A 17,653-nucleotide genomic window follows, 5' to 3' on the forward strand; every position below is an offset into this window, starting at 1 on the left:
TAATATTGTCAATCATATTTCTGTCTCTATGCTAATTGTGCAGTCTAAGTGCATTTTATCATTGCATTCTGGAAAACAGAATCCAAGCAGCCATTCCATAGTGCTTTAACAAAGAGTAGGGTTGAAGGATTTAACCACAGAACAACATTATCAATTTGTTAGGAAAAATGAGAGAGATAAGGTGGGTGGGTTGGTATCTTTCCTTGGGCCACCTTTTGTTGGGGAAAGAGATAAGCTTTCAAGTTTACATGGAGTTGTGTTCGCTCAAAAGCTTGCAACTTTCACCAACAGATGGTCCAATAAAAGACATTACCTCACGTACTTTGTCTCTCTAAGATTCTGGGACAAACATAGCTACAACACTGCAAATAACCAGGGAAAATCTCACTGAATCCACTGGTAGATATTACTTTATCTACTATATTTCTAGTTATTAGAAATGGATTTTATATATGGAGATAGAAATATACCGAATTAACCAAAATTAAAATGAGATAAAGGAACACCACAAATAATATAATACTATATCAACTATATTTTCATTGTCTCAGAGTGGTCTCCATGTTAGTCTGTATCTTTAAACACAAATAGTCCTGTAGCACTCTAGAGACTAACAAAAATATATATAGTATAGTATTTTATAGTATTTCTAATCACAGAAACTAAATGGTAGTGCAATGTTTTTCTATTATTAGAATATGTTGTATTTGTATTTTGTATATTTAGAATATATTTATCTCTGTCTATAAACTAATTTATAACTGTCTTTAATACAAAACCTGTTTACCTGTGGTAAAAATAAAAAACAAATTTGAAGAGGAAATTCCTTATAAAGAAACAATTTTTAAACTCTATAAGTCAAACCATAGACTGTACTTTCTATTTCAGTGAATGGAGGCACTTTGATTGTGATTGTGTTACATTTTAAAATTCCTTAATAATATAAAAGAACAGACTGAAATGCTGCTTAAATATACAGCAAAAATTGAGTGTTTTAATGTTAGGTTTCTTGAGTTTCTAAGCACCAAGTGCACAGAACTTGTTGTGGCTTCCAGGACTAATGTCCCTTCTGTAGGCATTCCAGACAGTGGCAGTTTGCTGAAACATGAGTTCAGTTACCAAATATAGAATGAGTGGAGTAAGAATACATACTCACACAGGACAGATGTAATTCACAGGCCACAGTCGCCTCAATGCTTACTGAGGACCAAGTAATCTTAAGTGAATAGTTAAAACAACTTACAGCTTTCTTAAACGAAGAAAGAAAAAGCAACGTTTCCTGAAATTAATTATATGTGAGACTCTTCAAACTGGCCTAACATATATAAGGTCTGTACCTAGTTATTTTTTGTGTGTGAAATCAATTATTTGTTTTCAGGGAATAGTAGTTCAGAGTTTCAAAATCTATCGCAAAATAAGTATTTATTTGTTTTTGAAATCCCATTAGAAATTTCCTTAACTCTGTTACTTGTTTGAACAGACTGTGATTTATTTTTATTTTTTTAATCTATCATTTTTTTGGCACATTCCTTACAAATGTTTAAATGCTTGCATTTTTTCTTATTATTTCTCTTTTCATTACAATGAGGAAGTGATATCTTTAAAAGTATATTCCATGGTACTCTGTACTTTACTGTATAGTCATTTTAATGTTTTAATCTGAAGATTATTCATGTGTTTTCTAAAAATGTGAAAATTATTGCCACTATAATATAATATATTTTAATATTTTATTTTACTATGCTAATGGATAGAGCATCTATGATTTTATATACAACAAGATAAATATCAAATTGTACCATGGAAATAATATGTGCACAATATAGCTTCGGAAAAGTTAAACTTTCAAAATAATACATATGCAAAATTTTATTTTCTATATTGTCTTTAAAACAATAAGTACATTAATAATGATGAATACACTCATTAGATAGAAGTGCAAAGCAGAATTATAAATATTTTGTTATCTAACCAAGAGGTGCTAGAAATGGCATTCAATATTTCTAATTATGATCTTACTTGCTATTTGATAGGGTTAGTGCTATTTTACCTTCATTTAGCTGTGCTTAAAGAAGCAAGTTGTTCTAAAGGAATTTTGGATTCCCTGGATTACAGTGAATTTATATATTACAATATAGGTTAAAAATGTACACAAAAATGTTCAAACTTAGATGCCTAGGGATAGACATGTAAATCCATATTCAGGCACCAAAATAAGTAGCCAGATTTTTCAGAAGTAGTGATAACCTGTAGTTTTCATGGGGTACTCAACACCTGTGAAAATCTAGCTGATTATTTAGATGACTAACTACAGGTATCCTACTTCGAAAATTATGATTTTCAGTTATTTGTAAATCATTGTTTTCATCTAACAATTTATAGAATGATGTAAAGCTCAAATAATTGTAGCATATATTCCAAATGTGTGCATTTTACTAGAAAATAACTAGGGATGTGAAATAACTAGCCAGCATGTAACCATTTGGGTAACGGAGAAGCTCATGCTTATTGATCACCCATTTGAAACAGTCTTACATCCTTAGTGCTTACCAGTTCTGGTTAACTGTTGGGGGCTGGAGAAATCCCAGCCTGTGGTGGTCAGTGGGCTGCTCCAGCCTTGAAGGGGGCCTATCACAGACAGGGACTGCTCTCGTTCAGATCATGCCTTGTCCGCAACAAGACTGGGTGGCCCAGAGGCAAGAGCTGCTCCAGCATCCGGAAAAGTCTCTGTCTACAGGGAGCCCAGACCAGACCCACTGTGGACAGGGGTTGCTCCAGGGAGAGATGGGAGCCTGCAACAGCCCCAGATCCAGTGCAGAGGCTGGGAGCTGGAAGTGGCCCCAGCACAGGGCTGGGGCAGGAGTCCTGTAGGTTGAGGACTGCTCCAGCCAGGCTGGACCATTTCCTAGCCTGGATCCCACTTAGCCGGTTAAACAGTTAAATGTTAAGCTAAACTAATATTTAACTGGTTAACCGATTAATTGGGATCTTATATCCCTAAAACTAACTATTCTCTGTTATGCTGAAAGGCAAAGGATTACACTCTTCCCTAAGACGTAGCGCAGGGTGGGTATGTCTACACTTGCACCCTCTTTCGAGAGAGGAATGCAAATGAAGACAGTCAAAATTGCAAATGAAGCTTGGATTTAAATATCCCGTGCTTAATTTGCATATTTGTGTTATGACACTATTTCGAAATAGCGCTATTTTGAAATAATAGACGATGTTAAGACGCGGTTATTTCAAGAGAGAACCCTTCTCTCGAAATAACTCTTATTCCTCATACAATGAGGTTTACCAGTTATTTCAAGAGAAGGGTTTTCTCTCGAAATAACCGTATCTTAACAGCGTCTGTTATTTCGAAATAGCGTTATTTCAAAATAGCACCGTAACGTGAATATGCAAATGAAGCATGGGATATTTAAATCAGGCTTCATTTGCAATTTCAATGTCTTAATTTGCATCCTTCTCTCGAAAGAGGGTGCAAGTATAGACATACTCAGTATGTCTACACTACAGAGTTTTTCTCAGAAAAAGGCGTTTTTTTCTGGAAAAATACTTCAATTACGTCCACACTGCAATCGCGTTCTTTCAAAAAAAATTGAATTCTATGAGGAAGAAGCCTTTTTCCAAAAGAGCTCTTTTGGAGAAAGGCGTGTGTGGACAGGGAGCAGGGAGTTCTTTCACAAGAAGAGGAAAGAGGAAAAAGCACAGGTGCCCTGATGGCCGTTCCACCCATAGTAATCACAGGTTACATGCGAGATTGCGTCCATTCAGTGTGGACGCTATCTGTCGAAAAAGCAGATCATTTTTTTAGTGTGCTTTGGCAGTTTGGACGCGCTCTTTCGGAAGAAGTTTTTTCAGAAGATCTCTTCCAGAAAAGCTTCTTCCGAAAGAAGCCAGCAGTCTAGACATAGTGATACAACAGAATAGCATAGGGTGAAAGTCAGGACAATTTGGCTTATAATGTTACATTTCACATTGAGATATAAGCTACAATAGGAAGAAGAAAGCAAATCAGATTCAGGTTTTTTTTAATCAGAATCAGATTATGCTTGTGATGCACAATATGATTTAAAGCAACAAATTATCCACACAAAGTAGCATATTTATTTCATTTAATATGACATTTTTAAAAATTACTAAAAATTGTTCCATACACACAAATTCTCCAAATTTAACTCTTGATTCCCTGGTATTCATGCAGCTGCCTTAACAGCTGAGTCTCTAAATCAGATGATCTGCTGGAGTTCATTTTCTAAAATTGCTAAATTGTAGCTAATTATGTCGTGCATATACTTTTTAAAATTTTGTTGAGACTATATTGCCATGATTGCTAGATTTGTTTCCTGGTAAGTAGGGATAAAGGGAACAAGACAACCTAATTAATGCAGAAAGAACAGATATCTAGAGAGGGATACACTACTCCAAGAATTCAATCAGTCAGTCAAACAGCTAATAAATATCTATTGGGTAAGCCCCAGTGAAGTAACTAGAAGTAATTGGAGCTTGCATGAGTAATGTAAAATACATCCAAGTGCATCTCTCAAGCCAGATAGCTTTGAAGAAATGGAATAGAGCATACTGTGAACATACAGAGGTTTAAACAATTTAGTTTTAAGAAATTAAACTCCCCTGGAAATGAGGCCACATATATGATCCTTATAATCAGGGATATTTAAAATACTGTTATTCAGCTGAATTAATATTCAGCAGAAGCAGTTATCATTCCATATGTCACTGATGCAACATCCAGGAAATCAAACACGCTTCAACTCATGGAACTTAGTGTATATTATTCTGTTTGGGAATGGGTTTTATTACTGTTCCACCTACGAACAAGCAAGGAATGAGATGCTTAAAAATGCTGTGGAAAAACTGAGGGTAGTTAGAGACAATTTTGTCTTTTTACCGAAGCTGAATAAATGAATCACACTCTTTCAATGCTGCTTTACCATATCTGTAGTACATGGTAATCTGATATTCCAGTGATTTAAAAATGATCAGAGTATATTATAATGCTACCAAGGAACATAAATGTTCCATCAGCAGAGAAGGAAATGAAAAATTAACAACCAGGAGACAATCATAAACAAAATAATAATAAATTTATATTATTAAACAGAAGTCAGAATGACAGTTCTAATCAAGGGAACACAAGGGACTCCTACTTATTGAGAATCTAATACTAATAATTTGCTTAAATCACTTCACCATCCTGAAGTAATTTGATATTGCAATATGTTATGATTTTGAAAGGAATTTTGGGGGGGAGGAAAGCAGTGCAGGTACATTATGAAATGACCATGAACCTAAACAATAGAATGGGTAAAATTAATAGGAACCAATACATCACTGAAAATAATTTGGAGGTTTTGAGTTTGTGTTACCCAACATGCAAAGGAAATACAAAAACTTTTAAAAATTCATAAAAGGACTACATGTAGAGAAGAGGTGGGCAATAATTTTTGATAGAAGCCACTCCAAGAATTTGGTAATTGGTCAAGGGCTGTACGCTTCCATGATATTAATGGAGGGGGTGTAGGGTCTGGGATGGAAGTTAGGTACAGGAGAAGATTTGAATATGGGATTGGGGGCAGGAAGGGATGTGGGGTCTAGGAGGGAGTTTGGTTAAAGGAGAGGGTTGTCACCTGAGACAGGAGATTGGGATATACTGGAGAGGATTTTGACTTGGGGGAAGGGTACTGGAAGGCGTGCAGAGGATTTGGGTTGTGACCTGAGAAAGGGGGTTGGTCACGTGGGAGGGTGTTGTGATCTGGGTCATGAGTTTTGGAGTGTGGGAGGGGATGGGGTGCCAGATGCAGGCTCTGGGCAGGAGGTGCTTACCATAGATGACTCCCAACCAGCAGTCAAACGGTACCCTTGGGCAGGCTCCCTGCATGCTGTACCCGAACATGCCAGTCAAAATGACCGGCTGCTGGGGCCATTGTGTGCGTCTCTGCATGGTGCACGTTATGAAGGGAGATGGGCAGCAGGTCTCCACATGCTGCATGCACCTGCAAGCAGTCTGACCATCAGGATCTGTCAGGATTGTGCTGGGAGTGAGGGCAGCCAATGAGATCATGCTGCGCAGAGACACACATACTGGCCCCAGCAGCTTTGAGTGGCATGTGGAGCTGCAGCAGGCAAGGAGCCTGCTCAAAGGTCTCACTGGACCGGAAGACATTGGCAGCTGAGAATACAGTGTCCAATATGTGGCAGGCTGCTGCCGGCCCACAGGGCATATTTTTCCCATCCGTGATGTAGAGGACCCACTTCTGAAACACTTAGGGTATGTCTACACTACAAAGTTAATTTGAACTAACAACCGTTAGTTCGAATTAACTTTGATAGGCGCTACACATGCAAACCGCTAGTTTGAACTTAATTGGAACTAGCGGAGCGCTTAATTCGAACTAGGTAAACCTCATTCTACGAGGACTAACGCCTAGTTCGAATTAAGTAGTTCGAATTAAGGGCTGTGTAGCCACTTAATTCGAACTAGTGGGAGGCTAGCCCTCCCCAGGTTGCCCTGGTGGCCACTCTGGACACCACCAGGGAAACTCTTCTGCCCCCCTCCCGGCCCCAGAGCCCTTAAAGGGGCACAGTCTGGCTACGGTGCCCGTGCCAGGTGCAAGCCTGCCAGCACCCAGCCAGCAGACCCTGCACCTGGCACGGCACGAGCCAGCCACCCGCTGCCACCCAGCCCTCCGCCTCTTCCCAGGACCAGGCTGGCAGCTCCAAGGAGCTTCCCCAAGGCCGCAAGAGGCAGGCGCCCGCCTAGTGCAGTGCAGAGATCGTGGACCTCATCCAGATTTGGGGGGAGGCCTCCAACGTCCACGACCTCCACACTAGGCACAGGAAAGTGGCCGTCTAGGGCAGGATAGCTGCCAGCCTGGCCACCAAAGGCCACATTCGAATCCAGGAGCAGGTTTGCGTGAAAATCAAGGTGGTCCAGTGAGACCCCCGACCCTGAGCTTAAAACTTAAGAACATAAGAACGGCTGTACTGGGTCAGAAAAAAGGTCCATCTAACCCTGTAGCCTCTTTGCGGACAGCGACGAACACCAGCTACCCCGGAGGGGATAGACTGAAGACAATGACCAAGCCATTTGGGTATGTCTACACTACAGCACTAATTTGAACTAACTTAATTCGAATTAGTTAATTCAAACTAAGCTAATTCGAACTAGTGCATCTAGACCTAAAAACTAGTTCGAATTAGCGTTTTGCTAATTCAAACTAGCATGTCCACATTGAGTGGACCCTGAACCGAGGTTAAGGATAGCCGGAAGCAGTGCCGGCAGGGCATCAGATTAGGACGTAGAGCGTGGAGCTGCTGTCTCAGGCTAGCCGAGGGCTGTGCTTAAAGGGTCCTGACCTCCACTCCAGACAGACAGTTATCAGGGTTCCCCGCTCGCTTGTCTAACTTGATGAGGGACAGCAAAGCAGTCCTGTCTTGGAGCGCCCTGAATGCCCACACTCGGCACATCACAGCACTCAGCCATCAGCCCGGCTGCACTTGCCGCAGGCTGCCATCCGGGGGAGGTTAATCGGGGGGCTGCAGGAGAGGAGCCCGCAGAGCTACCGCAGTCCTCCCCATCGGGGGCTTGTACCCCATTCCTCCCTCACCTCCTTCCTCTTATCCCTCCCTAGCCCCCCTTCCTGATGTACAAAATAAAGGACACGTGTGTTCAAAAATAGAAACTCTCTTTATTTAACAAAACTCGGGGAGACTGAGAAAAGGAGGTGGAAGAGGGGAAGAGAGAGGGTGGGAGAGGGGAGGGCAACTAAAATGATCAGGGGTTTGGAACAGGTCCCATATGAAGAGAGGCTAAAAAGACTGGGACTTCTCAGCTTAGAAAAGAGGAGACTGAGGGGGGATATGATAGAGGTCTATAAAAGCACGAGTTGTGTGGAGAGGGTGCATAAAGAAAAGTTCTTCATTAGTTCCCATAATAGAAGGACTAGAGGACACCAAATGAAATGAATGGGTAGCAGGCTTCAAACTAATAACAGAAAGTTCTTCTTCACAAAGCAAATAATCAACCTGTGGAACTCCTTGCTGCAGGAGGCTGTGAAGGCTAGAATTAGAACAGAGTTTAAAGAGAAGTTAGATAAATTCATGGAGGCTGGGTCCATGGAGTGCTATTAGCCAGGGGATAGAAATGGTGTCCCTGGCCTCTGTTTGTGGAAGGCTGGAGATGGATGGCACAAGACAAATGGTTTGGTCATTGTCTTCGGTCCATCCCTTCTGGGGTAGCTGGTGTTGGCCGCTGTCGGCAGATAGGATACTGGGCTAGATAGACCTTTGGTCTGACCCAGTACGGCCGTTCTAAGCTCAGGGCTCAGGGTCGGAGGTCTCACTGGACCACCTTGATTTTCATGCACACCTGTTCCTGGGTGGCCAGGCTGGCAGCTATCCTGCCCTAGATGGCCACTTTCCAGTGCCTATTGTGGAAGTCGTGGATGAGGTCCACGATGTCCGCACTAGACCAGGTGGGTGCCCATCTCTTGCGGCCCTGGGCAGCCTGCTGGGAGCCGCCAGCCTGGTCCCGGGAAGAGGCGGAGGGCTGGGTGTCAGCGGGTGGCTGGCTCATGCCGTGCCAGGTGCGGATGGCTGGCTCATGCCGTGCCAGGTGCAGGGTCCGTAGCCAGACCGTGCCCTTTTAAGGGCTCCGGGGCCGGGAGGGGGGCAGAAGAGTTTCCCTGATGGTGCCCAGAGTGGCCACCAGGGAAAGCTGGGGAGGGCTAGCCTCCCACTAGTTCGAATTAAGTGGCTACACAGCCCTTAATTCGAACTACTTAATGCGAACAAGGCGTTAGTCCTCGTAGAATGAGGTTTACCTAGTTCGAATTAAGCGCTCCGCTAGTTCGAATTAAGTTTGAACTAGCGGTTTGCCTGTGTAGCACCTATCAAAGTTAATTCGAACTAACGTTTGTGAGTTCGAATTAACTTTGTAGTGTAGACATACCCTTTGTCTCGTGCCATCATTCTCCAGCCTTCCACAAACAGAGGCCAGGGAAACCGTTCCTACCCCCTGGCTAATAGCACTCCATGGACCAAACCTCCATTACTTTATCTATCTTCTCTTTAAACTCTGTTATAGTTCTAGCCTTCACAGCATCCTGTGGCAAGGAGTTCCATAGGTTGACTATGTGCTGTGTGAAGAAGAACTTTTGCTTATTAGTTTTAAACCTGCTGTCCATTCATTTCATTTGGTGTCCTCTAGTCCTTCTATTATGGAAACTAATGAAGAACTTTTCTTTATGCACCCTCTCCACACCAATCATGATTTTATAGACCTCTATTATATCCCCCCTCAGTCTCCTCTGTTCCAAACTGAAAAGTCCCAGTCACTGTAGCCTCTCCTCATATGGGATCTGTTCCAAACCTCTGATCGTTTTAGTTGCCCTTTTCGGAACCCTATCCAAGGCCAAAATATCTTTTCTGAGGTGAGGAGATCACATCTGTACACAGTACTGAAGATGTGGGTGTACCATAGTTTAATACTTCCCCTCCTCCTTCTTCCCCTGGCTTCCCCCTTCAAGTTCCCTCCTCACAGGTTTCCCCCTCCCCTCTCCCACCCTCTCTCTTCCCCTCTCCCCAGATGTTAATCCCCCCCTCCAATTTTGTTAAATAAAGAGAGTTTCTATTTTTGAACACGTGTCCTCTATTTTTTACATTAGGAAGGCGGAGTAGGGAGGGGTAAGTGGAAGGAGACGAGGGAGGAATGGGGTACGAGCCCCTGATGGGGAGGACTGGGGTGGCTCTGCGGGCTCTTCGGGGTCGAAGCTTTCCTGCAGGGTCTCCTGGATCCTGACAGCCCTCCGATTGTCCCCCCGGATGGCAGCCTGCAGCAATTGCAGCCTGGCTGATGGCCAAGTACTGTGATGTGCTGAGTGTGGGAACTCACGGCACTCCAAGACAGGACCGCTTTGCTGTCCCTCATCGAGGGAGACAAGCAAGCGGGGAACCCTGAGAACTGTCTGTCCGGGGTGGGGGTCACGTCCCTTTAAGCACAGACTTCGGCTAGCCTGAGACAGCAGCTCTACACTCTAAGTCCGTGGTCGTCAACAGGTCGATCGTGATCGACTGGTCTATCTGAGGCCTTGACTAGTCGATCGCGAGGTGTCCTGTCCACCCCGCCCCCATTTCGCTCCCACCCCCAAGAAGCCCCACTACTTACCTGATGTGAAAATGGAGGTAGTGTAGGCTTCCCGGGGATGGGCAGAAGTCCCGCAGCTTAACGCTACTTCCAGCAATTCCGGAAGTAGCACTAGCTGCTCTGCCGGGTGTACTGAGGGAGGGAGCATCGGCTCCCTGCACCACACAGGAGGGGTGAGTCAGCCCTGGGGGAGGCGCGCGCGCGGGATTTCCTGTGCTGGGGGGTTGGCCTCCGGGGCAGGTGTGCGCGCGCGGGGCTTCCCTGCGCTGCGGGTGGGTCGGCCCCGGGGCAGGCACATGCTGCTTTCCCTCTGGGGGCGGGGGAATCCTGGGAGGAGGCAGATACAGGGCACTCTGCCTCCACTGGCACCCCACTCCCCAGCCCCCTCTCCCAAGCCACAGAACTCTGTCCCCACTCCCCTAACTCTGTCCCCACTCCCCTGTCCTCACTCCCTTAACTCTGTCCCCACTCCCCTGTCCCCAGCTACAGAACTCTGTCCCTATTCCTGTCCCCACTGGCACCCTGTCCCCAGCTGCAGAAACCTGTCCCCACTGGCACTCTGTCCCCTGCTGCAGAACCCTGTCCTCTGCCCTCTCAGCACCTTGTTCCCTCTACCCTGCCCCCAGCCGCAGAACTCTGTCCCCACAAAATGTATAATTATAAATGCTTCATTTTAGATTTAAATAGCATGAATAAAAAACAGACCATTTATTTCATAACTATAAACACGTGATTTTAATTTTATACATTGCAGAATTTAAAAATAAACTGTTTATCAGAGTAAGTAAGGGCTGAGGATAGCAAATGATGGACAGGAGGAGAATAGAGAGGGCGAGGCTTCAAGAAAGGGGTGGGGCTTTAAAAAGGGCGGGGCTTCAAGGAAGGGGCGGGGCGGTAGATCTTCGCCTGTTCGGAGATTTAAAAAGTGATCTTGGGGGTAAAAAGGTTGGAGACCACTACTCTAAGTCGTAACCTGATGCCCTGCTGGCACTGCTTCCGGCCAGCCTTAACTTCGGTTCAGGGTCTACTCAATGTGGACATGCTAGTTCGAATTAGCAAAACGCTAATTCAAACTAGTTTTTAAGTTTAGATGCACTAATTCGAATTAGGTTAGTTAGAATTAGTGCTGTAGTGTAGACATACCCTTACTTTGTAACCAGCCTGCTCTTGCTCAGTGTCAGTCTGACCCATTATAACTCAATGTGAATGATCATGTTACAAATAATTCTTACACCATTAGGATTTGATTTTTCCCACTTGCTTTTGTATCCTGTCATTTGTAAATAGTGAATTTACAGTTACACTACACAAGCATATAAAGTGTTTTATTGTCACACTCCTTATAGAAATTATGTGCATTTTCTTTCAGCATGCAAGACAGAAGGCACGAGCAGGTGGTGCCTCTACCCTTAGTGCGGAAGGATGCTTACTCTGCAGAGAAAAGGGCCCATGAAAACATGTCAGAGGCTTCCTCTTTCCAGGACTTTTTTTATGATTCCCTGTCAGATATACAGGATGGAGAGGTTTCAAATGAGCTATCTGCATTTCTCAGCAAGGAGGAGATAAGTAAAAGCCTTGATCTTGCCAGAGAAGCTATTGCTAACTCAGTGACAGGGGATCCAAATGCAGAGCAGGAGTTCAGTCATCATTTCAACACTTCTTCAAACTCATCAGAATATGCTTCTTCCAGGAAGTCCAAAGTGCAAGAACAAGAAGTTGTGGGAAGGCCTCAACTGGGTAGCCCAAATCCACTATTCAGCACAGCTCAAAGTCTCCCAGAGCAACAGAAACAGCAACCACTCACATCCCATCTGGCAGCAAGCTCGGTCCCTGGGAGGCAAGGCAGCATCTCACCCTTGCTAACAGCTAGCCCCAGCTTTATTCGGAGCCTAAGAAATGCAGAGAGACGTAGTACAGGTACACAAAAGACAAGCCCAAAATCCAAACCAATGTCCCAGGGAGATGCTCCTTTCAAGAACAAGCTGTGTGACAAGGCTGCCATGTTCATTGAGGAACTCTCTTCCATATTTAGAGAAGCAGCAAAGGCAAGAGGCAGGAGTCCTGATGGGGACTCCTCTTCTCCAGACAGTGGATACCTATCCCCTAAAAAGAAACAGTCAGCCATGATAAATGCCTCAGTGAATCAGAGTCCTGTCAAAGCATATCCAGAAACGAAACCTGAAGTACAGTTACCTGAGGCTTGTCGGAATGGAGAGCCCTTCTCTGACAGGAAAAATGTCACTCAAGAAAGTGAAACTGCCTTCCACCACAAGCTCACTAATGCAGGCAGCTATCAGTCTTCAGCTCCTCGATTTACCCAGAAACTCCGGAGCCAGGAAGTGGCTGAGGGAAGCAAGGTGCTGCTGGAGTGCAGAGTTGCTGGAAATCCAACACCTCATGTCAGGTAGGTACATGGCAATTTAAAATGATGACAGACAATGGCTATCATCTTCTAATTTTAATCTCTAGGAGAAAAGTCTCATCATGGATCTGCTCAAGAGTAATGTACAAGAAAATTCTATTAATGCATGCTGTGAGCTAAGTTGTTCTATGAATAAATACATGAAGTAACAGATTTTATCATCATTATCTTGAGTGACCATTCATTATCAGTGGGAAATAGGTCAATGGAGGGATGATAGGAATTACTATAGAGAACTTTCTGGGTGTCTAGCTGATGAGTCTTGCCCACATGCTCAGGGTTTAGCTCATCGCCATATTTGGGGTCGGGAAGGAATTTTCCTCCAGGGTAGATTAGCAGAGGCCCTGGAAGTTTTTAGCCTTCCTCTGTAGCATGGGGTATAGATCACAACTAGAGGATTCTCTGCATCTTGGGGTCTTCAAAGTATTTGAAGGCTTCAATATCTGAGATATAGGTGAGAGGATTATTCTAGGAGGGGTGGGTGAGATTTTGTGGCCTGCACTGTGCAGGGGGTCAGACTAGATGATCATAATGGTCCCTTCTGACCTTAAAGTCTATGAGTCTATGAGTGGTCCCTTACTCTTTAAATATTTCCATTTCATCTGACAAAGTAGTTTTTTGACTACAAAAGCTTATGTCCAAATCTGTTAGGGTATGTCTACACTACCCCGCTAGTTCGAACTAGCGGGGTAATGTAGGCATACCGCACTTGCAAATGAAGCCCGGGATTTGAATTTCCCGGGCTTCATTTGCATAAGCGGGGAGCCGCCATTTTTAAAACCCCGCTGGTTCGAACCCCGTGCAGCGCGGCTACACGGGGCACGAACTAGGTAGTTTGAACTAGGCTTCCTAGTTCGAACTACCGTTACTCCTCATTTCCACAGGAAGCCTAGTTTGAACTACCTAGTTCGTGCCCCGTGTAGCCGCGCTGCACGGGGTTCGAACCATCGGGGTTTTAAAAATGGCGGCTCCCCGCTTATGCAAATGAAGCCCGGGAAATTCAAATCCCGGGCTTCATTTGCAAGTGCGGTATGCCTACCTTACCCCGCTAGTTCGAACTAGCGGGGTAGTGTAGACATACCCTTAGTCTTTAATGTGTCACAGAACTTTTTGTTTTTATGAGACTAGTGTGTCATCAATGCAAGTAAAGGGGTTCACAATCTGGTCCTTAAATGTTGCATTCACAAAGGCTGTCTACATTGCAGGCTTCTTGCGCAAGAACGACTTGCGGAGCGTCCACACTACAAGCCCATTCTTGTGCAAGAAAGTTTACAGTAGATTGTCTTTCAGTTCTTATTCTCAGAAGATATTAAGATGGTGCCTATATCAAAACATTCCCTCCAGTATGTTGTTGGAATTTTGATGGCCATCCAGAAATATTTACTGTAATAACAATTTCCCAATATTGTTAGCTGTTATTATGAGAGTTTTAAATTTTGTATTTCTAACAGCTAGAGACACAAATATTAGGAGAACTGAACAACATCTCAAAGGAGCTTCCATACTTTAGAAACCAATGGAAGTTGAGAATAATTGCAGCTTGCAGATTCATGCCTTTCTTGGAAAGGTATCTGCCAATATTTTGTCTTTGAGTCAGAAATTAATCAGATGTTTTCTTAAGCATCTTTAGCAAGAAAAGGAAGTGACAGATCAAAGCAGTTATTTTGCAAAAAAACATGTTTTTGACATGATTTAAACACAATTATTCATTAAAATATTTCAAAGCAGCTGTACTTCTTTAAATTGAAAAGCAAGAGAGAAGGAATAATCTAAACATAGCAGGCCTTAATAAGGAAGGGGATGTGGAAAGGTTTGACACTATAAAGTAAGCTTAGTCTTTGATTTATTTTGGCTTGATTAGAAAGTAGTCATGTTGTATACTATATTAATGTACTAGAGTGAAACAGATCATATAGAACGACGAAAAGTGCTGTGGCACCTTATAGACTAACAGATTTATTGGAGCATAAGCTTTCGTGGGCAAAGACCCACTTCTTCAGATGCATGTCACGTGCATAAATCTGTTAGTCTAGAAGGACTTCTCGTCATTCTTGCAGATTCAGACTAATATGGCTACCCCTCTGATACAGATCATATAGATAAATTGAAAGATTTTACTGAGTTGACTGTTTTTACCAATCCTAGCCAACACTTTAAAATTTTAAAATATAAGTTTAGTCACTAGCCTATGCTATGGGTCCCTATATAAAGAGTATGTACAGTATATGGAATCTCTCTCATGCCAGTAAAATCTATGAAAAGTATATGGCATATAATCCTTAGATGATAAGAAGTTTAGATAACTGCTGAGCAGAACTGGAATCAAACAGCAACCTAAAATGAAATATTATCAGTCCTCCATGAGGATGCAATATTACGATCGCAAAGATACATCATTATATCAACATTATAATATCTCATTGCTATTATTTTATCTAACAGAACAAAGAAGTATCAGGCTTATAGTTACGCTGACCCACAGCTGTGGAGTCATCCATGAAAAATCTACCACAGTTGCAAGATAGATACATATTTTGCATTGCTATTAAATTAATCCAGTCACAGATGTGTACAAAGAAACTTCACATTTGATACTTTTAACTGACTTGCCTTTAAAAAAAATAAATTCCCTTAATATTGTAGTACTCATGAACATGCTTTGGGCAGGGGACTGGACTCATTGACCTCCTGAGGTCTCTTCCAGCCCTAGGATTCTATGGTTCTATGATTACACTTCTGGTTTACCCCCAGTTGATTTTTATGTGGTTGTATCATTGGCTGGTGAGATGTGTTTGTTACTCTTAATCCAAGAAAAATAGCCTCATTAATACTTGATAAGTAACTTCTTTTCATATACTTACATATTACCCTTGCCTCTGTACTTTCCAGTCCAATGTATCTGATGAAGTGGGTTTTACCCACAAAAGCTCATGTCCTAATAAATCTGTTAGCTTCTAAGGTGCCAAAGGACTCCTCATTGTTGTTGTTTTAAATGTCAGCACAATTTCTGGAGTAGGCCATGTGAGGTGCTCATGAAGAATTAAATCATGCTCCTTTGTGTGAATCCCATAGAAACAGTGGCTTTTTCTTTTAATGTGTAAAATGGGATGGTGATTTAAAAGATAGGTGGAAGATTAGGAAAATGTGCCGCACTATGCAATAATTTATTTTCTTAGGACAATCAAATTTTTCATAGGGGCTTATTGTAACCTTATCCACTTTACTGAAGAGGTCACTCTATCACAAGTTAGATAAAGAGAATTTTGACTGATGTGTTTCTTTTTAGTGAATAACACCAGGGGGCAGTATGAAGCTGTTTCAATACATTCATTTAGTTAACAGACATTTCAGGGTGAATCATGAAAGCCATACTATTATACAGTTAGTTATTAAGAACTTGTTGTTAGACACAGGCTACAGCAAAGGTGTAAACCCTCTCAGACTCTGTGAAAGTTTGTCCCTGCAACCAGAGTCCATCTCTAAATCTTGTCCAGTTTTTTTTTTATTAAAACAAATCACAAAGTTGTATTTTAAGTCTCTATTTTAAGATAAATCACAACTATTATACCATAAAACTATCTTAGCATAGTACACTACCAAAGAACTGTACACTGTGCACATAAAATCACTTCACCTCCATCAAGCAACTGTCTTCAGAAAGGAAAATAAAAACTATGTAATAGCATATAGCAACATGATAAAGTAGTTCAAGATAGGTAGGAAAAAATAATGAATCCAGATGAAAATGTAGAAGTAAATTGGAGTAGGCAAAATATGCAATCACTTCATTTACAATGTGTCTACCATTTTCGGGGATATTTCTGCACTAGTATGAGAGAGATATAGGCCCAGATTTTTTTTAATGGATCCCTAAAGTTAGTCTTCCCAAGCCATAATTAGGCACCTAAATAAGAGGCCTGATTTTCTTAAGCGCTATACATCAGGAGATCCTGCTGATCAAATTCTATGAGAATTTCTGGGTATGTATTACCTTTGAAAAATAGACCCCTTATTTGGGATATAAATAAATGGATCGGGGAAGCCTCATTTTGGACACCCATATTTCCAAAATCTTGGATATTAGGAAGAATAAAGGTAGAATGAGTGAAAATTTTCTGACTGGTAGAAACTAAGCATTTCACTATATGAAACTGAAAATGTCCACTAAACTGAAATTTGCTCATAACACTAGGGCCAAACAGCAATATTCTTATGGTAAGTACTATCAATTTTTAGTGACTAAGAGGGTTCAGAAACTTGGTTTTGTATCTCATCTGAAAGGCAGCAAAACCTATAGTATAAAATTCCCCAAAACAGCGGTCAAACTTTTTCAGGTGTGCTCCCCGTTACTAGCAACAGAATCTGTCCATCCTCCCCCACCCATTACTACACAGCCAAGCCTTCCTCAGTGGTGAAGCTTGGGCTGAAGGCAGATCTGGGGAGAGTTGGGGATGGAGAGGAGTTGGTGCTAGAGACAGAGCTGGTCGGGGTAGAGAGGGAATGAGGACAGAAACAGGAGGGGGCAGAGTGGAGCTGCAGCTGGGTTTGGAACTGGACTGAGAGTAGAGCTGGGCCTGGAGACAGAGCAGGACTGGGAGCTGAATGGGTTGGAGATGTGGCTGTTAGCATGGTGCTCCCAACCGGGGGGGCCAACAGAATTTCTGGGCATCCAGAGGGCAAGGTTGGAGAGGGGGGCAGCTCCGGCTCCCTGAAGAGGCAGGCCTTGAGCAGAAAGGGTGGGGCCCTCAGTGCTGCCCGGACCCTGCTGCAACCCCCACCCTCAGGCACTCCTTAGTGCCACCCAGAGAGCACCAATCAGGACTCTGGAGGCAATTTAATGGGACCGGTGCAGCAGTGTTGGCTAGGCGCTGTGGGCCCTTTTGAAATGTTGGGCCCCAGGGAGCCTACCCCTTTTATCTGCCCCTTCCCTCCCTCCACACGCATCAGCTGGCCTACTCTTGCCCTGCCCTGCCCCTCCCCTGAGGGCCATGTCTCACAACTTGAGAACATTGCCCTGAAACCATGCTCAAGTAATAGTAGAGTAGAACCTCAAAGTTACAGAA

General features: G+C 43.1%; 1 protein-coding gene across 3 annotated transcripts in view; it reads left to right on the plus strand.

Annotated features, from left to right (window-relative positions):
* Nucleotides 1-1,160: 1,160 nt before the first annotated feature.
* Nucleotides 1,161-17,653, plus strand: part of PALLD (palladin, cytoskeletal associated protein) — a 324,324-nt gene continuing 307,831 nt past the window's right edge. For all 3 annotated transcript variants that reach the window (XM_075931128.1, XM_075931129.1, XM_014574906.3), the window contains exons 1-2: nt 1,161-1,329; nt 11,538-12,572. In XM_075931128.1, the coding sequence (XP_075787243.1) occupies nt 11,539-12,572 (1,034 nt within the window). In that variant the 5' untranslated portion in view covers nt 1,161-1,329; nt 11,538. The remainder of the gene's footprint in view (nt 1,330-11,537; nt 12,573-17,653) is intronic.

This window comes from Pelodiscus sinensis, chromosome 5 (genome assembly GCF_049634645.1).
Source record: "Pelodiscus sinensis isolate JC-2024 chromosome 5, ASM4963464v1, whole genome shotgun sequence".
NCBI classification, from domain to species: Eukaryota; Metazoa; Chordata; order Testudines; family Trionychidae; genus Pelodiscus; species Pelodiscus sinensis.